This window comes from Esox lucius, chromosome 5 (assembly GCF_011004845.1).
Source record: "Esox lucius isolate fEsoLuc1 chromosome 5, fEsoLuc1.pri, whole genome shotgun sequence".
Taxonomy (NCBI): domain Eukaryota; kingdom Metazoa; phylum Chordata; class Actinopteri; order Esociformes; family Esocidae; genus Esox; species Esox lucius.
The window spans coordinates 18,746,368-18,769,408 of NC_047573.1; the positions used below are offsets into that span (position 1 = coordinate 18,746,368).

Genomic DNA, 23,041 nt, shown 5'->3' on the forward strand with positions numbered 1-23,041 from the left:
CAAACTGATATGTACATTTATTAATGTCTTGATTTGAAGTTGCCTCTCAAGCAAAATACTTTGACAGTATTACTATTGACTAATAGTACAGGTATAGTTTATGTTGTTAACTGTCAATGTTCACTCGTTAGATTTTAAAAGTATTTAAACACAAACTGACTTCATCAAGTCTTCAGTAGTGGGCGGTATGTTGTTAGATGATGCTGTGACATATGACTATTGAAGAGCTGGTATTACCTTTATAACCAATTCAGATGGGTCAAATGCTCAGAATCTGCCATTACTAATACAGTATTTCATGTTCATAGAACATAAGGGGATCTTTGGCTCCACTTCCAGGGATTATTACTTCAGACCGTGGCAAACGGTTGCAATGCAAAAACATTTTAACATTTATTTGGACAAATTCAGATTGATCTCTGTTTTCTTCAGCCTAATGAACACACCCCTCGTTATGTTGAAGATACAATCTCCTATGTCCCGCAGAGACATTGGGAAAATCGTCTACTTCGTGCCCTTCTTGGCCTGCAAGAGAATGAAGTCAATTTAAATGTAAAGAAATTGGTCAACCTGTACAATTGAACACCCGAGTGTAAAATGTCACTCACTGCTGTAATAAAGCATGTCTTTAGCACATCAAACTCTTTCACACACAGGTCCTTTCTCAGGTCCTGTCTGCCTGTAGTGGTAGCGGTCACACACTTCCCATAAGCAGCTGCCTGAGGAGGACAAGAAACAGTTGCTGATCATGGTGGATACATCGCTGAGCAATGTCTCACTCTCCCTGTTCCGCAGGACAGTTCTGAAGGATGATGGTGTCTTTGACGTGTATAGTGTGTTTACTAACAATAACTAACATGACCATGCCTGATTTATTATTCACATGTGACTTTCAAAAAATATTAGTAGTTAGCTACATATGCACCTCAACAGCACACTGAGAAAACAGGTCTGGGAACCGTCTCATCCTCTCACGACTGCGAGTCCACACATTTGTCCCCGACATGATCACTTGAACGAGCAGCAGAAGTGGACACGGAATCAAATTTCTTTCACTGAGGAAAAAGAACGAACACAATCAACCGACTAACGACCTAGCTAATGTCTCACTCCGCATTTGCTTTTGTACACAATTAGCCAAGAATCACAGAAAGAGACGGCACTCTTGAGAACATATCCTCTCAAAACACAGGATTACCCAGACCATGGACAGCGCCATGTTTGACCCTCAATCAGGAACTGACACGAATGTAAAATACGAACGTGATTTGTTAAATTGCACTTCAATCATTGTGGAAAGATGGAGTATGTACGTGTTGATTCGCCAATGGTTAACCCTGACGCAGAAGCATTAGACCAATGGTATCGTATTAGTTCAGCCTATCGTTGTTTGATTGGCTACCTGTCATTGTAGACCCAGCCTCACATGTCTGTCTCAGGAAAATATGTGTAACGTTAGCCTCCAGTCAAGATTGCAAAATCATGGCAACATTTATGGAACGACTGGCATTTCTTCAAAAAGTAGGTGTTATTTATCAATATAAACACTTTAAAATAACGTTTTGGTGTGTGTATACTGGTATGCCACATTTTGAGGAGACGGTTCGCCGTTTTTTAGCTATATGCAATTACGCCCACTCTTTACTGTACCACAACAGTCATTCAGCCTAGTATATGTTAGCATGCTAGCACACACTGGATTAACCAAATCGACCATGTACAGTTTGCTAATCCATGTACTGTTTGCTAAAACCATCTTTTCAGCTGTCTATTGCTAGTCTATGCCTGATGGTCTCCTCTCTCAGGTTCCTACTCTGATGAAAGCCACTGCAGATGACGAATCGCCCTGCCCTGGTTATCTCTTTGAAGAAATCGGGAGTATCCTATCACCTTACACCCCCTTACCTCTCAGTGTATGCTCCTGACACAGTACTGTGCTCTGATGTGAACAACCACTATGCAACATCCTACTATTTTTCTAAATCAGTGTATAGGCAGTACAGTTTGCATCCTTTACCCACCTGGCACTGCAGAAATCTCCCAGGAATCTTCTGGGTGGAGTCAGTGCCTGCTGGAGTACCTGTTGGAGAGGCTCCAGATAGAATCCTGCCGTGTCAAAATAAAGGTACGCTTAGGATGGGTTATCAGGCTTTTGACTGTGCCTAGCAGCAGCAGCAAAAAAAAAACTTGTTTTCCTTGTTGAAGATATTTTGGCTTAGTAGGACTTGGTTGTAAGGTAAAAGTAGAATATCAGGTGGAATACTGTGGAAAGCAGATCTTAATTTTCATCACCTTCCAGGTTCTGAAGATCTTTGTCCATCTCTGCGGCCACGGGTCACCTCACTTTCTCACGGAACTCCGACGGAACTCTACTTTCATCCAGCAGGCTTCTGGTGGGATGATGATGTCACCAGTAATCTGTCCCCCTGTCTCTGTTTTGTCAATGTCCTCCTCTCTGTGACAGTAGTGTTTCAGAGAGCTGTTGACCTAAAAGTGTGTTTTACCTTCAGTTTACAGTGGTCCTCCTGACCCTATCCACGGCACTGCTCTGTACCAGAAAGTGAGGACCACGGCACAGGTGAGCTAAGAGGAGGACACAGCATATCTAAGCCAATCACTGTTCTTCTGTCTTTCACACACACACACACACACACACACACACACACACACAAACATGCACATACACCATAGTTATGTTTGCTTTATCTGTCTCCAGGAGTTGGCCAGGTTACTTTTTACAGACACAGTCACTCCACAGAGCAGCACGTCTCCTTGCAAACTAGCCATGCCCAACATGGGTATGTACATTATATTGTGGTCACTTGGTGTTTTATGTGTCTACCGCTGTTCTTAGTTCACCAAATCTCTGCCTTATTACTGATAGTGACTTACTATGATAATGACTTACTGTGATAATGACTTACTGTGATAATGACTTACTGTGATAATGACAGGCCACTGGCTGTTGAACTGATGGATGCGACTAATAACAAGACAGAGTTACCAGTACAATGTTTATGTCTGAGTGCTGAGGTCTGTGTTCTCTCTGTCCTCCAGGTATGGGGTCGGAGACTGCCCATGGCTCCAGAATGCAGGGCTTTGGATATAGCCCTGGGACAAGGGTGACAAGTCAGTGACAACAAGTCCAGCATTTTGGTTGGAAGGCATTACTACATATCACTGATTCAGATCCATGTCATGTCTGTCTCTGTCACTTCCTGTCCCTCGTCAGGTGGTGAGACACTAATGGATAAGATCCAGAAGGCTACTGAGTTTGTGGCCAGTGCCGTCCTGCCGCCAACGGAACACCAGGGTATCCGTCTCCATGACAACCACTACCGGGCAGCGGTTGTGCCTTCAGGGCCTATAGAAGTGGCAGTGCCAGCATGTGCCTACTCTGTCCCGTCTCACAGACCCAAAGGTGAGACTGGTTAGTTGTTTTATAAACCCGTTAACGTTTATTGTATTTAATAGTTAGTACATCGACATATGACAGGACTTAAAAGCCTACTCTCTTTACCTCTCGTTCACTTCGCCCTGTTCCATCTTGCTGTCCTCCTCGCCTGTCAGTACCCCAGCGATGTCCAGGGCAAGTGGGCGGGGGATGGGAGGAGATTGACAGTGCACATAGCTCCTCCCACAACTCCTCTGAGGAAAACGCTGACCACAGCCAGGCGTCAGGAGGCCGGAGCAGCAAGTCGGGTGGCACTGAGAGCCAATCGGGAGCCAGTAGGGAAAGCTCCGGGGACCTATCAGAACGGTGAATTTAAAGAAATCTACTATGTCATAAAATGCTTCTTCAGCGGCAAAATACATAATAAATCAGCCATAATGAGTTCCCCCTCTCACTCCCCTCTCTCTCTTTTAGGGTGGAAGCCATGCAGTTAGGGGACTGTGGCCAGGAGATGGCACTGATCAGCTGGTTGACTGAGGGCTCCAAGGTTTTTCTGTCCAGAGAGGAGAGCCAGCACTTCATCAAGGAGTCAGTACAGAGCAGAAGATAACCTCAATAGAGCACTAGCTCCATATCTTATTCCTGTGTACCTTTACCTTGATTTTTGACCAGCGTTTTGGATGTTTTAATTCATTCTTGTCTGTCACCTCAGGTGTTCTACTCTAAACTGTGAGGTGGTCGTGGAGCTGCTGTCTCGCAAACTGCAGGACCCATCGCAGACTGCCCAGATGGTATAGCCAGTATACATGTCTTCAATTTGCTGCATTTATGTGCTGTGTGCTTTTCTCCCACTATGAGAGGTCAGCTCCCGCTCTGCCCGGTCAAGCTTTTTTTTGTTTCCTTGATGAAAGAAGAATCACTGCACATCTTCCCAAAAACATCTGTAGCGCTATCTTTTTAAAGAGTATCTTAAATTAGACAGCTCTGCAAAAATATCAATGACTGATATCTTTTTTGTTGAAAAAAAACTTGACTGTGATGTGGTTATCCTAACAAGCTATCTTTAGATCAAATGGAAATACGTGTGAATGTGTTGATTTCCCCCTACAGAGGGCGCTGTGTGCTGTAGCATGTCTCATGACTTCTGATCTGCTGTCTCTGGAGCAAATCTTCGGTTCGACACAAAGGAGGCTGGCCCAGTTGAGTGAGGGACCTCCAGGTCCTGTAACTAACAAGGCCACCAAGGTAACGCTCACCATGATATCATTATCTCAATAATAATGACCTGTTCATTGTACTATTGGCATATCTTCAGTGTTGCATTGTAAAAAAGGAAGGTTTTTCCCTCCAGATAGTTCGGCAGTTTAAGGCTCTGATGGGAAGGCCAGTCAGTGGTGCCAGACGTGATCCGGCGGCAGCCAATGGTGTCCCTGCGTCGCCTTCGGGAAACTCCCCTACACCGCCATGTCCCGCACTTCTACTGCCAACACGCCCAGGTGATACCATGGTCCTCAACCATCACATACCACCTGAGACTGAGCTCTCAGCTGAGGGGCAGGCTCACCCCACTCCCCTACCTGACCTGGGCTTGGCTCGAAGAGGTACATCTGACAAGTTACCAAATGATGACCATGAAGATGAGAGAGGGTCTCCAAGTCAACAAGAAGAGCTTATGGACAGTCAAACTCAGTTCAGGACCAGAGAGATCCAGCTCACATTAGATCTTGTTAAAGACCCAGCGCTTCACACAGAGAGGGAATCCCAGATCGAGCCGCCTTGTGGGGGTACACTTTCTTTGTTCAGTGGCATGGAGCTGGTGACCAGAGGGAGGTCTGTATGCACGTCAACCCTAGAGAGGGACAGAGACCTGCAGCCTGAGGTGGAAAAGACAGACGAGAGGGAGCATTTGGAGGCTAAACCAACAAACTCACCGCCACTCTGTCTTGGTGACAACGATGCATTGCACACCTACAACCTCACCAGCAGCCAATCAGCATCAGCTTTCTCTTTCCTCAACCTCTGACCCCTAACACAGAACAATAGTAATTTGTATAGGGATGTCACTGTTATGAAACAATGAATACTGTTTGTCAGGGCTGCACAGCTCCTGGGCCAAGCTGTATGCAGTGTTTGTTTGTTGAGTCTTTATGTCCTTACTAACCCCCTGAGGTAAAACCTCTACATGGTATGCCTGGAGTATGTTCACTTAGCAGAGTTGTGTTTTGCAAAAGTGAAGTAATTTCCATGAGCTAGTTCAGGTTGTTCAGAACAGTTGCTTTGAATCAGGTCTTTCTACATTTTATCTGGTTTTGTTTTGGCACTACAAGGATTTGATATTAAGGTGTCTTCCTCTCTGGCACTTAAATGTAAAGAATGTGTATGAGTCCTTTTTCACGAGTTTTATTTCTGCTTTTATTTACTATCAGTTTGAATGTCTGATGAAAACCTCTGATCCCTAAACAGACATTTTTGAGGAAATGGGGAAAAATGTGTACGTTTACCTTTAACAGTCATACATATGATAATGACAAAAGTTATTTTAAATAAATGTTCTCTATCCTAGAATTATGAAATGTTCAGAGTACGTTGAGGTGAGTTACTTCCTTCTATACAGTTAGGTCCGGAAATAATTGGACACTGAAACAGGTTTTGTTATTTTGGCTGTTCACCAAAATAGTTTCAAGTTGTAGTTACAAAATTTATATGGGCTTAAAGTTCAGTCTCTCAGCTTCAATTTGAGGATATTCACATCCAAATTGGAGGATGGGCTTAGGAATTATAGCTTTAATATGTAGCCCCCTCTTTTTCAAGGGACCAAAAGTAAATGGACAATTGACTCAAAAGCTGTTTCATGGACAGATGTGGGCTATTCCTTCATTATTTCTTCATCAATTAAGTAGGTAAAAGGTCTGGAGTTAATTCCAGGTGTGACATTTGCATTTGGAAGCTGTTGCTGTGAACACACAATATGCGGTCAAAGGAGCTCTCAATGCAAGTGAAACAGGCCATCCTGTTTAGGCTGCGAAAAAGTTTATCCATCAGAGAGATAGCAGGAACATTAGGAGTGGTCACATCAAGTTTGGTACATTCTGAGAAAAAAGGTTTGCAACGTTGAGCTCTGCAACACAAAAAGGCCTGGACGTCCATGGAAGACAACAGTGGTGGGTGATTATAGGATCATTTCCGTGGTAAAGAACAACCTTTTCAAAACATCCAGCCAAGTGAAGAATACTCTCCAGGAGGTAGGCATATCAGTATGCAAGTCTACCATAAAGAGAAGACTTCATGAGAGCAAATACAGAGGGTTCACCACAAGGTGCAAACCATTCATAAAACAGATTCGACTTTGACAAAAAACATTTAAAAAAAAGCCAGCCCAGTTCTGGAGCAGCATTCTTTTGACCGATTAAACTAAGATCAATCTGTACCAGAAAGATGGGAAGAAAAAAGTATGGGGAAGGCTTGGAACGGCTCGATCCGAAGCATACCACATCATCTGTAAAAAACGGTGGAGGCAGTGTGATGGCATGGCCATGCATGGCTTCTAATGGCACTGGGTCTCTAGTGTTTATTGATGTGACAGAAGACAGAAGTAGCCAGATTAATTCTGAGGTGTATAGGGATATATTGTTTACTCAGATTCAGCCAAATTCTGTGAAGTTGATTTGACGGCGCTTCACTTTACAGATGGGCAGTGACACAAATCATAGTGCAAAAGCAACCCAGGAGTCTTTAGGCAAAGAATTGGAATATTCTGCAATGGCCGAGTCAATCACCTGAAAAATATAGGGCAGAAAGACCCAGGAACAAACAATGGAAGACAACTGCAGTAAAGACCTGGCAGAGCATCATAAAGGAGGAAACCCAACGTTTGATTATGTCCATGCATTCCAGACTTCGAGCAGAATTCTCAACAAAGTATTAAAAATGAACATTTTATTTATGATTGTATTAATTTGTCCAATTACATTTGAGCCCCTGAAATAAGGGGACTGTTTATGAAAATGGCTGAAATTCCTATACGTTACATATGATATTTTTTTATTCAAGCTTAAAGTCTGCGCTTCAATTGCATCTGGGTTGTTTAATTTCAAATCCATTGTGGTAGCGTAAAGTCAAAATTATGAAAATTGTGTCAGTGTCCAATTATTTCCAGACCTAACTGTATGTATAAAACATTTAAAAAGACCAGGCAAATATATTTTGATCTGACAGAAATGTTATATTTGACAAAACCTCAGCGACATAATGATGTACTGAACAAACAAATTAGAGGTGTTTTATATATTGCACATCTGTCTGTAGCTCTGAACACTGATATGTTTTGAAAGCAGTGCACATTGTTTTGTTCCATGGGGATGTTTTACTATGTACTTTCTGAATAAAGCCATGCTGTTGCACCAGTGCGTGTAACTACAATAAAGTATGCTGTATTTTTGTTACTGCACCAAATTATACAAAGCCCGGGTTTGGGTTTTGGGTTGGATGCGGAATCATGCCATGAACATGGTAAATCATTGGATCTCATTAACTTCATTCAGTAAATTTGTTCTGTTGTTTTGTTTTTTGGATATTCCATTTGCTTACAGTGGGGAGAACAAGTATTTGATACACTTCCGATTTTGCAGGTTTTCCCACTTACAAAGCATGTAGAGGTCTGTAATTTTTATCATAGGTACACTTCAACTGTGAGAGACGGAATCTAAAACAAAAATCCAGAAAATCACATTGTATGATTTATAAATAATTAATTTGCATTTTATTGCATGACATAAGTATTTGATCACCTACCAACCCGTAAGAATTCCGGCTCTCACAGGCCTGTTAGTTTTTCTTTAAGAAGCCCTCCTGTTCTCCACTCATTACCTGTATTAACTGCACTTGTTTGAACTCATTACCTGTATAAAAGACAGCTGTCCACACACTCAATCAAACAGACTCCAACCTCTCTACAATGGCCAAGAACAGAAAGCTGTGTAAGGACATCAGGGATAAAGCTTGGTGAGAAGGCAACAACTGTTGGCGCAATTATTAGAAAATGGAAGAAGTTCAAGATGACGGTCAATCTCCCTCGGTCTGGGGCTCCATGCAAGATCTCACCTCGTGGGGCATCAATGATCATTAGGAAGGTGAGGGATCAGCCCAGAACTACACGGCAGGACCTGGTCAATGACCTGAAGAGAGCTGGGACCACAGTCTCAAAGAAAACCATTAGTAACACACTACGCCGTCATAGATTAAAATCCTGCAGTGCACGCAAGGTCCCTCTGCTCAAGCCAGGGCATGTCCAGGCCAGTCTGAAGTTTGCCAATGACCTTCTGGATGATCCAGAGTGGGAATGGGAGAAGGTCATGTGGTCTGATGAGACAAAAATAGAGCTTTTTGGTTTAAACTCCACTCGCCGTGTTTGGAGGAAGAACAAGGATGAGTACAACCCCAAGAACACCATTCTTCCAGCATGACAATGACCCAAAACACACAGCCAGGGCAACTAAGGAGTGGCTCCGTAAGAAGCATCTCAAGGTCCTGGAGTGGCCTAGCCAGTCTCCAGACCTGAACCCAATAGAAAATCTTTGGAGGGAGCTGAAAGTCCGTATTGCCCAGCGACAGCCCCGAAACCTGAAGGATCTGGAGAAGGTCTGTATGGAGGAGTGGGCCAAAATCCCTGTTGCAGTGTGTGTAAACCTGGTGAAGAACTACAGGAAACATATGATCTCTGTAATTGCAAACAAAGGTTTCTGTAACAAATATTAAGTTCTGCTTTTCTGATGTATCAAATACTTGTGTCATGGAATAAAATGCTAATTAATTAATTAAGAAGCATACAATGTGATTTTCTGGATTTTTGTTTTAGATTCCATCACTCACAGTTGAAGAGTACCTATGATAAAAATGACAGACTTCTAGATGCTTTGTAAGTGGGAAAATCAGCAGTGTATCAAATACTTGTTCTCCCCTCTGTAGGTAACGATAACTGACATTTTGGTCAAGTGAAATGATGAGAGAATTGTGTAGCCAGCTGTTTGTCTATCCTGAACAAATCTTAATATCCAACAGAACTGTTTTATTTTAGGCTTCTTATTACATAGGTACTGAAGTTTGTAGCCAGCAAAGCTTTTGTCTGTCCTGAACAAATCTTTTGTCTGTCCTGAGGCATAATGTGTTTTGACCGTGACGGGAGTCGAACGCAGGACCTGTTGTCTCTAACCGCTACACTTTTTGACAAGGAGCAGTCAGTCAGGCAGACAGACAGAGACCTTTGCTCTTCTAGGCCGGCTCCGCTTATACACGCAAAAACATTCCATGATTGCAGAGGACAAAGGTTGCTCTTTGTAGTTTGGATGCAAAACTAGAGTATATCTATACCACAGTTCCTTCTCAGGACAAATCCATTATTTGCCAACCCTAACTCCCATACAGAGCCTTTACAGGGGCTTGAGTTTCAGTATGGCCCAAGGTAGTCTGTATTTTTCAGGTTGCCAGTCTCTTGCAGTGGATGGCAGTCATATTTTGTGGCAGGTGTCCGTTATTTGTGGCATACATCTGTCTATCGTAGTAGGCACCTGTGTTTCACGACACATGATCGCTGTAATGTGTTTTAAACAGCTGTCAACATTCAAGAAAATATCCTCATAATTGGTATAATCAATTACCATATAACCCTGGATACCAGTCTAAAATTAAGACAACTTGTTTGTAGAATGTAGTAATTGAAAATCTATTGTGTCTTCAACATTCACACATTTTGTGTTGTACCACACCTTAAAGACAAAATGCCATCCAGTGACTGTGATCTACCAGTGGTTTCCACATTTTGTTCGGTTTCTGTACCTCTAGAATCTTGCCCTGCCAGCCCTCAAGTACCTCCTAATGCCCATTCTTCCAGTAAACTTGTGGTTTTATTTAACTTTTCAAATCATCAGAGAATACCCAAATTGGGCAAATGGTGTCATGTTCGCTGGTTAAATGATCTCCTCTTGTTGTACTATTTCAGTAGCATTGGTTTGCTGTTGACTTGCTGCCTGCTCAGTTATGTAAAAAAGTATTATTATTTTTTACAGTGGCTGCTACTAAACCTAGTTAATGACCATCCAGTAAATACATTAAACCAAGAAAGCACATTGATCAGCAGCAGAGACCCAGTAAGATACCCCCTCCAACTGAACAGCAATACACTACAGCCTCAAATGAGGATTTTTTCTGTACCTCTGCAGGTGAACCAGAGGACATTCTTTTCTTCCCCAGTGAAGGTGGAAATCCATGCCTGGAAAATGACCCTCTTGAGAAACCATTCACACAACCAATGAAGTCGGAAGTCTCATCCTTTTGAAAAAAAAAACCTGAACATGTTTTTCAAGTTATCTCATCCCCTAAGGGAAACCCTTCAAAATAATCTGGGCTTCTTGCTGAAAGACAGAAAACATGTAAAATTCTGGTTAGATGTGGCATTGAACATCATGTACTGCCTCTTGACAAACCTGAAAATGTCCATTCCTGATTTCTTTGTGAATTAATGCTTTTTATTGTCTATTTCACAGCACTGACTTTCTGCAGAAAATGTATTAATTGAGAAGATTGTACTTATTACTACTTGTTGTAGTAATAAGTCAGCCCCCCATCTTTGTAAAATGAATGCAATAATTGTAGTTTGTTCTGGATAAGAACATCTGCTAAGAGCATCTGCTAAATGACTAAACTGTAAATGCCACGACTGCCTAAAACATGGTAAAGTCAACATGTCCTCCCATCCCCCTGATCTACTTTAATGTTTGCAACTAGATAATCACGCTTGGTTAACTCAGGTATGCACCAGTGATGGCTATTTGCTGGTATACAGGCCTTTAGAACATATACTGATGAAAACGACTGTCTGGTCTGTTGAGACCAAAATCACACTGTAAGGCTTGCATGCCAAATGCTTTGTGTGGCAAAAAACACCTGGCTCATCACCTGGCTAATACCATCCCTACAATGAAGCACAGTGGTGGGAGTATCATGCTATGGGTATGCTTCTCGGATACCGGGACTGGTAGAATGGTCAAGATTTATGGAAATATGAGCAGGGCAAAAGTAATGAGACACCTTGAAGAAAACTGGATCAAGAGCGTACCTCAGACTGAGGTTTAAATGAGAAACTACAGAAGACTGTTAGAGAGATGTTCTAGTCTATTTTTGCAAAGTGAATAAATAAATGCTAGCTAATCAGACCTAGAATTACACATGGGACAAACACAATGTTCATTATTTAAGACAAATGTAAAGAACTGCATTCACATTGTTTTGTTAATGTTTAATAAGGATAATGAGTTATTTCAGTCAATAAAGCTATCCAATAGTTATTCTTCACTGGTTTTCACGTTTTTTCTATCTGGCTCTATGGAAACACCAATGTGTTGTCACGGACCCCTTGTATGTCACGGCCTCAAATCAAATTACGTGTGACACACAGGACAACCTACAAAGCCAGGATTTGCTGCAGTATCTACCGCTAATTAATAGATTTTGAAGGTGGGTTCATTATGGTTCTTGAGCATGTGCCTTAGTCTAATGTTTTTTAGCTTGCTTTGTGAAAGGCTTTTTAATTAATAAGAAAGTGTTTTTCAAACACCACAGTTCCAGTGCGCCTGAGAAAGACTCTGACTCAGCAAATACAGTACAAATGTCCTATAGCTCAGGATCCATTTAGCACCCCTGAAAGGCTTGAATGGGCAGTCGTAGCACAAAGATAAATGTGTACTCCTATGACGGCGTTTTGCACATACAGCCTAATATGGTTCTAATGTAACATTATAAAACTTTACCAGTGATATTGACCTGAAAACATTTTTGAATGAAGCTCATTGTGACCTGGTCCTCATCTCATCTACTTGGTGGGTGATTCAATAGCTCTCCTCTCGTCCGCTCTCAAAAAACACTCATCATTCATCACATTAGTGCCCCTTTTCGGGTATTATATACCCTCTGCTGAGAAGGCCCATAGTCAGTATAACCCTGTATTAGCAGTCTCTCCCATTAAAACAGAAACTCCCCAGCTAGCACATTTGGTTCTTTGGCGGTTGTGGGAACGTATGTTTTTGGTTTCACATGGGCTGTAGAAACAAAGCCAGTACATTTCCTGACCTGTTAAAATTAAGTGTTTTTTAAACACTGAGAAAATAAATGAAAATGCCACCCGTTTAGGTTGTGGGGAGGTTCTCAGAACATTGTTTAAAATTTCCCCAGAATTTTTTTTAAATAACTTCCGATTTATCTTTCTTATGTACCCAGAATCAAGTCCACAGCTTTTTATATTGGTCTATTTAAATATATGCTATTTCAAAAGAAACAAACATTACATTAAAAAATGTTGTGGCTAACTTGGTGATAACAAGATGATAGACTTTTTTCTATTTAAAAACATTGCCAATCTCAAGCCAGTCGCACATTGTCAACATTGCCAACAAATTAAAACATTTAATTTTAAAAGAAGTAACGTTAAGGCAAGAAACTATGAAGAAAATATTTGTGTTGTCAAGCACAGCATGCTCTAACCCAGCTCTATGTTACAGATGGTTCTCAGAACGTTATTTGCTTGCACTAATGGTTTTCAGAGTGTTATGTGATAGCTGCTCAGATTCAATAACCCGAGTGACCTCATGCTGAAAGGTTTCTTGTGGATATGACATTCTATTGAACTTGCCTACACACTGGATGTCTTACAAAAGATTTCTTGAATAACACTTATTATTTCCTCCATCTTTGAGATGTTATTTGTCCATACATAAATGATAGGCAGCAGGCATCTCTGATTGCTCCTGGTCTCCCCCTCACCTCATGGGTAGCAGTGGTGGGCTGACTCTGCAGTGACTATGTTTTTGGAGGAGAAGGAGAAACAACAGGAGTGATAATTGGTCGGCAGCCAACCATCCGTTCCTAGAAGGCAGCCCTAGTCTGACTTTCTTTTTCTCATCTGGTGAAGCTAAGGTGTTGATGTGAGTGACCTCTGCAGCTGTAGCAGGCTCCATCTGTACCCCATCTGTGCCTCAGTGTGTAACATCCTTAATATTTCTCATTAATTATTGTCAGATAATGAGGCATTTCAATTTATTGTGATGTTATACTGAATGTGCAAATTATGTTGTTTAACAGTTGTTTGAACCAAATCACAATCCGTGCCAGTAATAGTTGTGAAAATCAACATTAAGAATCAGCTGTTGAAAATAGAATATCATGTACAGTTGGGGCCGGCCCTAGACATAAGCGACATAAGCGGCCGCTAACTGCTAATGAGCCCCGGACCACTAGGGGAGAGGGGGCCCCCAAATCAAATTTTGCTTGGGGCCCCCAGAGTATCTACTGCACTGTGTACAGTAGATACTCTGTTTTCACCAGTCCAGAGATTATATGTTCACCAACTGAGCTTTAATGTCAATACACCACGCTGAGTCATGGCTGCTTGGTGACTGTTTTGGATGTCACATCCCAAGACGATCCCACCCGTGGTACACAGCTTCCTGTCTTCTCGTCCCTGCTTCTCTATTGCAGTGTAGATGCTATTGCCTTTTCTCATTTCACAGTCAGACAAGGCAGGTGAAGCTGCTAATCGTTCACCCCCACATTGTGTGTCATGGACATTGGTTGATGCCCAGTGATCTTAGGGCAGGCAACGTAATTGTTGTGTAGCTAGCAAATAACATTCTGAGAAACGTAACGGATATTTCTTACAGCTTGGCTAGAATATGGTTATCCTATGGCTATTTTGCATATCAATAACATTTCTATTGTCTACTTGCCCTAACCCTCAACAAATACAAAATAAATCAAAACCTGCCAGTGCCCTAAAATGGAGGTTCCTAGAAGAGTTTAAACTGTTACTTCAGTTCTCAGAAAAAACACATGTTTATAATTAGCAAACATACATTTAATTTAACAACTACCAAGGAATCAAATGTGCTAGTAGTGTGGCATGCTAATAGTGCACCATGATAATGCAGCTATAGCCTTCCTTTCATTGTAACTCTACACACCTCTTTTTCCATTAAACTTTCCTCATAACTTTATCATTTTTCCTTGTGTGTAGTTTGGTCACAAGATTCTTTATCTTACCACTGGTGTTTTCAGAGCATTATTATCTTTCCTATTGTGCCTGTCTGTATAATAAACAACCCACCATTTTACCTTTGACCCCCAACAGCATGCAAGTTATAACGTTTCCTGTTGTCAGGGGCTAAGAGGATCTGCTGCACACCCATTTGCAGCTGAGGTGCCAAAGACAAAGAACACTACTAAACAAAAAGAAGTCTCCTTACAGACAGGTCATTGCCTATGTTATATTTAATAGCTATGCTTTGGTTGAGACCTTTATCACTGCATACAAGTATACAATGACAGAGGCTACAAATAGACAACATCAGCCATTGCAATAAAAAAAAGTATGAAACACCTGACTACGACAAGCACCTGAAGGCACATTTCAGAAAGAAGAGCAACTTTCATTAGAGTACAGTTCTGACATTAATATACACTTAATAATTATTCATTTTCATATTTTTTCTAACAAAATTCTGAATATAATTTATTATAACATAATACATTAACATAAAGTAAATCTTTATACTTTTGGTTACACTTACTGTTGAGTGACAAGAGTCATACTTCTCTATTCATCTGTTCATAAGTAACTACGGCTATGGTTACTCATAGAGATCTGTACAGAATATGGTTTAGGGTTGGTAGATAGATGAGATGTTCCTGATAGTCTGTAGATAGCCTGTAGTATATGCACTATCAAGAGTTTGAAAATAAAATGGTAAACATTTTGTACATCAACAAACTGTCTTTATTTATGAAAATTAAAAACCCTGGAAGAAGGAAACCTGTATAGGGTCAAGAAACCAAAGCATTCGACTGAGAGATCATAGGGCTGAGGAAAAATAGGGCCCAGAGAACAGAGGGCTGAGGAAACATAAGGGTGAGAGAACATAGGCCTGAGAGAACATAGGCCTGAGAGAACATAGGACTGAAGGGAACACGGAGTGAGAGAACATAGGACTGAAGAGAACATAGGGTTGAGAGAACATAGGACTGAAGGGAACATAGGACAGAGAGAACATAGGGTTGAGAGAACATAGGACTGAAGAGAACACAGGACTGAAGGGAACATAGGACAGAGAGAACATAGGGTTGAGGGACCATAAAATGTAGGAAACTTGCCACCGTGTTTCCTCAGCCTTATGTTCTTTAAGCCCTAAAAACTGAACAGGTGAGTATTTTACCATACAGTATAAGATCCTTGGAGAACTCTTGTGTGATAAATTATCTCTCTTTAGTGTTAGCACAATGACAGGATGTAGAGTATGCAAACATATAACTTGCTAGCTGCTCCTGTGGTGTACTCTTTCAGTCTTTGACCTAAGCAACTTAGCTAGCATTCCTGCAGCATGACTTTAGGTATGGTGGAGTTAAACTTGAGTGTGATGCAAATACCGGTTCCAAAATAATAGTTTTAAACTGCATTTTATTTCTGCAGACAATGCCCGATATGTCATAGCTGACTTTACAACCCTTTCACTGCCAAAACTGGAATATTTTTTTTGTTTTACTACTATGAGACAAATAAACTGACAGTACAGTTGCTTGATTCATCATATTACGTGAGAATCCTTTCCTATATGTATTTCATTGTATATTCGATAATTTTACAGGTATTTCAATTGATTGGTGAATAGTAGTCTACTCAACTCAAAAATGACTTGTCCATCACATACCATAGGCTATCTTCACAGATCGTAGTTAGCCGACGTTACGTCAAAATACTATAAACCAATCCAATTGCACCATACGTATGACAGTAATCGTTTTAACTTGTGGTTGGTGTCCTTTCGTGCGTAATGCGGACGGGCTCAGGAATACTTAGCGTTAACCCAGGCTCTCTTGTAGTTACAGCCCGGTATCTCCTAGGAGTTTGTTTACTTTTCTAAGTGTTATTGGATAAGATCATTTTAATACAAAAGATATAGTTTAATCCGATATTATGAGGCTATGTCATTCCAAGTAGGCCTAGATTACCGCTTGATTTTGAAAGGCGTGATCATCGGTTAGGATCGGACCAGCGCTATTCCACTAAAGCTCAACGACCCAAATCTTGCTGCCGGTATGAACTCTCTTTTGAGATTCTTGTGTTTTTACGCCCTGGGACTGAGCTATGGGAAGTTTGTGCGAGTAAAGGATGACACCCAGGACACGGGAGCCCGGTTTCTGTGCCGAGCCATCCCGGTGGGCGCAGACACCTGTTTGGTTCCCGTAGGTTTCGAAGCAAACGCGTCCCCTCAGGAGGAAGAGTTGAGGAACACTGTCATGCAGCTGCGGGAGACAATTCTCCAACAGAAAGAAACTATAGTTAACCAACTTGGGACCATAAACGAGCTGACCACTAAATTATCGCTCTGCGAGTCAGCTTCTGAAGGAACGAAGTATGATGGTGGATCTTGGAGTAAAGTGAACGGTAATCAGAACACAATGGGAGATGTACCCAGAGATCCCAATGATTCCATCGACAACCTTGGGAAGACCATGCAGAGTCTGAAGGACCGACTAGAGAACCTCGAGGTAAGGCGCGCGGGAGTTCACAGTAATTATGACTGCCTCTTATAGAAAGAGGGTGCTAAAAATGTGTGTTGTAAGTGTAACATTTGAAGTTGCCCTAATTTTTGGTACATTGTTTACTCTTGCTTGTTTGTCTGCTTATTGAATAATGCTATCCAAAGGGAGCACCTGTTGCTGTGGTGGTGTTCCATCAGTCTTATGCTCCCTCATTATCAGCTATGAATCCGTATCATCTCCTGGAATCCGTATAATCTTCTTCGCAATATTTGTATGTGCATTAATTTGACTCGGTGAAACAGCGTTGTTTACTTTCAACTGAAAACAAACAATAAAAAGAGAAAATACGGACACAACAGAGACACAATTTGCACAATCCAATTATACGTACAGTATAGCTGAAGCTAAGAAACGACACAACAAACACTCATCTGCATTATAAGCATATGTGTGGAAAATATAATTTTCAAGGAAATGTACAAGATTATGTGGATTAGGGGGAATATGTGGAGAGTCAGTAGCAGAGCGTTAAGTCAAAGCAAAGAACTCTATGTGGTAATACTTGCACAACTGCTTATTGTTTTATGGTTGAAATAGAACATGATGATTATTTCAGGAGCTTCATAAACATTGGTATACTCTATTACCTACTACTGAATTATGTTAAATCATTATGACCTTGCCTACATTTGTCAACATTCCAGCGTGCCAAATCACACATCTACATAAGTAATTTTACCAAGTTTCCTTCAAATAAGAAACATTATGTAGCCTAGAACTCACTGAAGTATTGGATGTGAAGTTGAAGATGTATTTAAATCTAATTTGGGTTGCTGACCCTTGAGGGAACATGTAAACATGGTCCTGCTTTGTTCAAAATGTTGTCATTAGCTTTGCTCAAGTTATTCTGTTGCCTATATCCATCTATCTTTTGACACTGTGCGGAATTGTAGGCCGACCATAAATAGATTAGACTTATCTCCTTTACCCTCTAGTGATTAAGTTCTCTGTCACTAATCAACATGGATTATTAATAGCTCTGAATAGCATCATGCCAAAGGATGTTTTCCTTTGGCATGATGCTATGGCATTATGATCTCCAGATCTCCAGTCATTTCAGATCAATATACAAGTTTAGTATTTCCAGTCATAGCTTGTACACTATAGAACCATTTGTTTGCTAGAGAGGTTCCCAGACAACAGGTAATCCACATTAGGCCATTAAAGTTCAGAAGGGGCTAAAAGCATTGTGGAATCAAGGTAGAGATCAGAGCTTTCCCTGGTGAGGACCTTCGGTTGACATACTAGCCTATATACTCTACAAACAACGTGGTGGATTTCCACTCCAACAATGGTCTTTGAAAATGACACATGAAAAGGATGTATGGAACTGCAAACAGAACATCTCAGTAGCCAGCCAAAATGTACCTGTGATGTCTATCAACCTGCAGATTCTTTGAGTGAACCTCAACTAATTGCCCGTGAACATCTTGTTTTGTCTTCACTTATTGACCTTTGATGTTCTTCCTGTGGTCTTCTCAGCAACAGCAGCAAAGAGCCAACACGTCGGGGGCATTGTTCCCCAGCGAGCTAAGAGACCTGCTGCAACGCAGGCTTGGAGACCTGGAGAAACAGCTGCTCATTAAGGTCAACAACCTGGAGGAAGAAAAGTCTCAACTCTACAACGAGACTGCTGCCCACAGGCAGAAGACAGAGAGCACCCTCAACTCCCTGCTGACCAGGATCAATGAGCTGGAGAAAGGTAATTAATGGAGTATGGAGGAGTGGGTTTATCTATTGATTTCTCTGTTGATTTCCCTGCTGCAATTACAAAATAACATTCTGAATAATATAATTACTTTATTAAGACCTGTTTCAAGAAATGCCTGGAATTTCCTCCTGTTTGAAGATGCATGCTGGGATTTTTGACCAATGCTCAAATTGTATGATAGTGATTAAAAAACACATTCCACATCTAGCCCAAAATAGGTGTTTAAAGTTTATTATTGGAAAAGGTCCCTGACTGCATCTTTAAGTGGGATGGAACTTTTGGTGTCTTCACATTTGCGTTCGCATTTGAATTTTGGTCACACACAAACGCATTGATTCTATAGTTACCAAGAAAACATGAGGCAATCAGAAATGCCAGCAAACCACTGCATGAAATGTAAAGCTGACTTCATAGACATCTTTTCCATTGCTTCCTCTGTAGTTGGTGGTGGGTTCAAGTCCCCTGAACAGTTCAAACTGGTCCTCCCACTGCGAACGAACTACCTGTACGGCCGCATGACCAAGAGCCTTCCAGAGATGTACGCTTTCAGCCTGTGCATGTGGCTTCGGTCCAGCGCCAGCCCTGGCATAGGCACTCCCTTCTCCTACGGGGTGCCAGGACAGGCTAATGAGATTGTTCTCATCGAGTGGGGCAACAACCCTATAGAACTACTCATCAATGACAAGGTAATGACACTCCAAATTTCTCAGAGGTTCTTAGCGGTGCTGATCTTTTGCGTTCGAGCATTCCTTCATCAAGAGGTCTCGGTTTTTAATTCGATAACCGCTTCTTTTGTCTTCTTATGTTTATGTGATAGATCAGCCATTATAGTAGTAAATATATTCATCAATTTATAAATATTCTCATTGTGAATCTGGCTTAGCATGCATTACCCTCCTTTTCCATGTTGTCGCCTGTTCAGGTGGCTCAGCTGCCTTTGTCTGTGCGTGATGGGAGATGGCACCACATCTGTATCACCTGGACCACAAGGGATGGTCTATGGGAAGCCTACCAGGATGGTCAGAAGCTGGGGTCAGGTGACAATCTGGCACCCTGGCACCCAATCAAGCCTGGAGGAGCTATTATACTGGGGCAGGAACAGGTGAGTCTGCTGGCTACGGCCCCTGACTGTATGCATGGTATGATTCTATGAGAGATCCAGTATCTTAACCCATTTGTGTACATGTTTGGCATTTAGCAGATGTTCTTTTTGCAGGAGCAGTTAGGGTTATGTGCCTTGCTAAAGGATTTTTCACCTTGTTGGCTTGGTTAATAAAAGCAGTGACTTTTTGAATACTAGTGCATCTAACCATTTGGTTTTTGCTATATTTAAAACCTGCTCCACCAGACTTCATCTTGCTTTCAAGTTAGTTTTTGTACAGTTGCTTAGCCATGACGATAGGTGTTGTGCTAAGAGAGTAAAACAAATACTAACTAGTACTAACAATATCCTATTAGTGACAAGAGGACGCACATAAACCAGAACAATATGTGTAGCCATGTTTTACACTAGAAAGTAGTTCATCTGTGACAGGCTCAGCCTGGTGGTCCGCTGAATGGGAGGATGATGTCATTGTCGTTGTTTTTAACGAGGCCTGTCGTTTATGGCCTCAACAGGACATGGTAGGGGGGCGCTTTGACGCCACGCAGGCCTTCGTGGGCGAGCTGAGCCAGGTTAACATCTGGGACAAAGTCCTGAAGCCGGCCGACATCCTTACCATGTCCAACTGTTCCTCCTACACCCCTGGGAACGTGGTGTCCTGGCTGGACAATGGCGTGGAGGTGTTTGGAGGGGGGGCAGCCAAAATGCCTCTGGAACTATGCCAGGAACGGTTGTCAGAGGCTTGAGTCTGAAGACGGATGCCTGAGTCTGTCTGTCTGTCAGTTGTTGATGTTGTTGATCTTGACAAGTACACTCTTAGAGAAAAAGGCTTCCAGACAGGTTGTCCAGCTGACCCTATATGTTGGACACTTGGTATAGCACACAGTGGACGGGGTTCTGGAAAGGAAAAGGGTTCTTTACAGGGTTCTCTTATTAGGACAGCAGAATAATCTTTTTAGGCTTTAGCACTTTCTTTTCTAAGAGTGTACTACTGTACATTCCAAGTGTAATGTTTATTGTGTGTTCTGTTTGCATGTGTAAGGAAAGGCTTTGAGTGACCTAAGCCGAGATGATTCTACTACACACCCACGCACACAGACGAACAGACTGTAATTATACTGGATTTAGCATGTGAGCCTGGTTAAGGCTTCCATGTGGTCGTGGGCAGTGTAAAGCACACAGATTAGCTGTCACAGCACTCATTCAGTAACCTGTCTCCTGGTGGAGGTCATAAAGCCTCTCCATCTTGTCTGGAGGCAGCCTGAGCGGAAGCCGGGTTTCCATGGAACAACCAACAACTGTGTACGTGTTCAACCTAGTAGAGATGACGAGGGGCTAGTTTTGATCTCTATCAGGGTTTGATTCATTATTACCACTATTGTAATTCATCTAATCTATAGCTCTGATCATCTGAGCCACAACGCAAATAGAAATCTAAAGGCAATGGTCCTTTTGCGCAGACTGTGTCACATTAAAAATGACCTTTACATTTCAGCTATAGTGAAGATTTTCTGAGTTATGGATTGAATCAAGCCCTTAGTGTTTGGAGCCATAGTGTGTGTTTTTAAACCCAAGTGTTAAAATCAAGTCGGCATGTCTGTTGAATTATATCGTCTATGTGCTTTTTTTAACTGTACTATTTTCAAGTGCACCTAAATGCCTGCAGCAGTATACGGTATGTTGTTGTGTCACAGGATCATTCTCTAATTATTCCCCTGTTGTTAGAGTTATGTTGGTTTATTTAGGTCTACACTGTCTGTGCAGTGACCCCTTTTAAACACAAATGTGTTTATATGGAAGCATTGTTACTGTTGTGTGTACATGTTATTTTTCTAGCAGATGTAAACAATTTGTTAATGTTTATGCATGTTTTTTCCATGACAATTGTGTTTGGAGTGTAACTGTATTTATACTGTGCGTTTTATTTGCTGAGGAGAGCACTCTGTTTTCATGTGCCTTTTTTTGAAGATTTTCTGCCAGATGTGCTTTTTACAGTAAACAACAATGAACCAAACCTTTGCTTTGCCAATGAAAAATCTATCTATCTATGTGGAAAATAAAAGAACAAATAAAACGATTTAAAAAGCAGTGTACTGTAGAAAGTTAAATACCATACACCAGTAGCCTTAACTAAGCCTAAGGCCTAGGTGGCATTAGCCATGCTCAATTTAGACATGAGCTGCACAAGGGTCAAAAGGGATGTCACAGTTATCTAGTGACATGTCAGGCTAGCATTAAGTACTCAATAGGGCATATGTGAAATTGTCTTTTTCCTTATCCCCTTTTCTGACCTATAAAGTTCCTTGATGCATTTGGTTCCACATAAATTCTGGGAAGTAAGACAGACGAATAGTAAACGTAGAGGAAGACATTATGTAATACCATACATTTGTTTGAATGGTACACAGTGTGTAGAATTGGGAATTTGTGTGTATGCTTCAGGGGTACACATTATCAAAACTGTTCTAGAAAGAATACTTTGCTGTAATTTCAAATTGTATTTCGTCCCAAATGTGAGCTGTACCCTGTTTCCCCAAATTATGCAATAGACTGAAGATTACATTTGGGAGGTTGGAGTGTGGACACTATCTGGGGGAACAGAACTGTGACAGAATGACCGTATTCATGTGCTCACAACTTGTAAAGAATGTGATTGGTGTTAGTGGTACAAAGGAAGCTATGTTAGTCGTTTCAGGGTTAAAACCTTGGTTACCATTGATTTAGGGATCGGCCTGACTTACTTGGTATTTGGCCTAAAAAGCACATTCTAAACATCCTTGAGACAGGTATTGGTCCTCTCTTTACTCATGGCCTCCTTATCAATGTCATCACCATGATCAGATAGTGGCCCATGGTCCATGTCAGTCATTCTTGTTTTTCCCTTTTTCCTAGCAATGAAGTCATATATTAACAATACAAATATTTGTATTTAATAACAAATGCTATTTAGTTGGAGTCCAGTTTCTGACTGGAATTCTAGGTTAGGGTAAGTAATATCACAGCTGAAGTAATTCAACATGATGTAAGATAAACACAGTACCGACGTATAAAATAAAATGTAGTTTATAACAGACGCAGCACATTCTAAGTGTCTGCCAAAATGATAATAACGCTAAGCTAAATGATACCTTTCAGCTCAAGGGCAGTCATTAGTCATGTGACTGATTAATGAATTTCTCACACTCTAAAGACC

General features: G+C 41.4%; 3 protein-coding genes across 6 annotated transcripts; 2 read left to right on the forward strand and 1 right to left on the reverse strand.

Annotated features, from left to right (window-relative positions):
- Positions 1 to 380: 380 nt before the first annotated feature.
- On the reverse strand, positions 381 to 1,263 carry ndufaf8 (NADH:ubiquinone oxidoreductase complex assembly factor 8). 2 transcript variants are annotated; one of them, XM_020046213.2, is made up of 4 exons: positions 1,199 to 1,263; positions 926 to 1,055; positions 609 to 719; positions 381 to 525 (listed from the first exon to the last, which is right to left on the reverse strand). In XM_020046213.2, exons 2-4 carry the CDS (start codon positions 1,004 to 1,006, stop codon positions 505 to 507), a joined length of 213 nt encoding a protein of 70 aa, XP_019901772.1. In that variant the 5' UTR covers positions 1,007 to 1,055; positions 1,199 to 1,263; the 3' UTR covers positions 381 to 504. The 2 variants fall into 2 exon arrangements, with proteins under 2 accessions (XP_019901772.1, XP_010904453.1); XM_010906151.4 differs by having other exon boundaries at positions 926 to 1,242.
- A 145-nt stretch (positions 1,264 to 1,408) lies between these two features.
- tepsin (TEPSIN adaptor related protein complex 4 accessory protein) lies at positions 1,409 to 5,777 on the forward strand. Of its 3 annotated transcripts, none has more exons than XM_010906165.3 (13): positions 1,409 to 1,521; positions 1,806 to 1,878; positions 2,034 to 2,125; positions 2,300 to 2,393; positions 2,511 to 2,578; positions 2,717 to 2,798; positions 3,058 to 3,129; positions 3,233 to 3,421; positions 3,571 to 3,760; positions 3,869 to 3,982; positions 4,107 to 4,185; positions 4,505 to 4,639; positions 4,746 to 5,777. In XM_010906165.3, the coding sequence occupies exons 1-13, from the start codon at positions 1,483 to 1,485 to the stop codon at positions 5,415 to 5,417; spliced, it is 1,899 nt and encodes a 632-aa protein (XP_010904467.2). In that variant the 5' UTR covers positions 1,409 to 1,482; the 3' UTR covers positions 5,418 to 5,777. The 3 variants fall into 3 exon arrangements, with proteins under 3 accessions (XP_010904467.2, XP_010904483.2, XP_010904475.2); XM_010906181.4 differs by having other exon boundaries at positions 4,750 to 4,879; XM_010906173.3 differs by having other exon boundaries at positions 1,429 to 1,521; positions 1,765 to 1,878.
- A 10,499-nt stretch (positions 5,778 to 16,276) lies between these two features.
- On the forward strand, positions 16,277 to 21,936 carry LOC105031635 (neuronal pentraxin-2). Its single transcript, XM_010906194.3, has 5 exons — positions 16,277 to 16,981; positions 18,518 to 18,737; positions 19,188 to 19,432; positions 19,669 to 19,848; positions 20,364 to 21,936. Exons 1-5 carry the CDS (start codon positions 16,529 to 16,531, stop codon positions 20,592 to 20,594), a joined length of 1,329 nt encoding a protein of 442 aa, XP_010904496.1. The 5' UTR covers positions 16,277 to 16,528; the 3' UTR covers positions 20,595 to 21,936.
- The last annotated feature ends 1,105 nt before the right edge of the window (positions 21,937 to 23,041 follow it).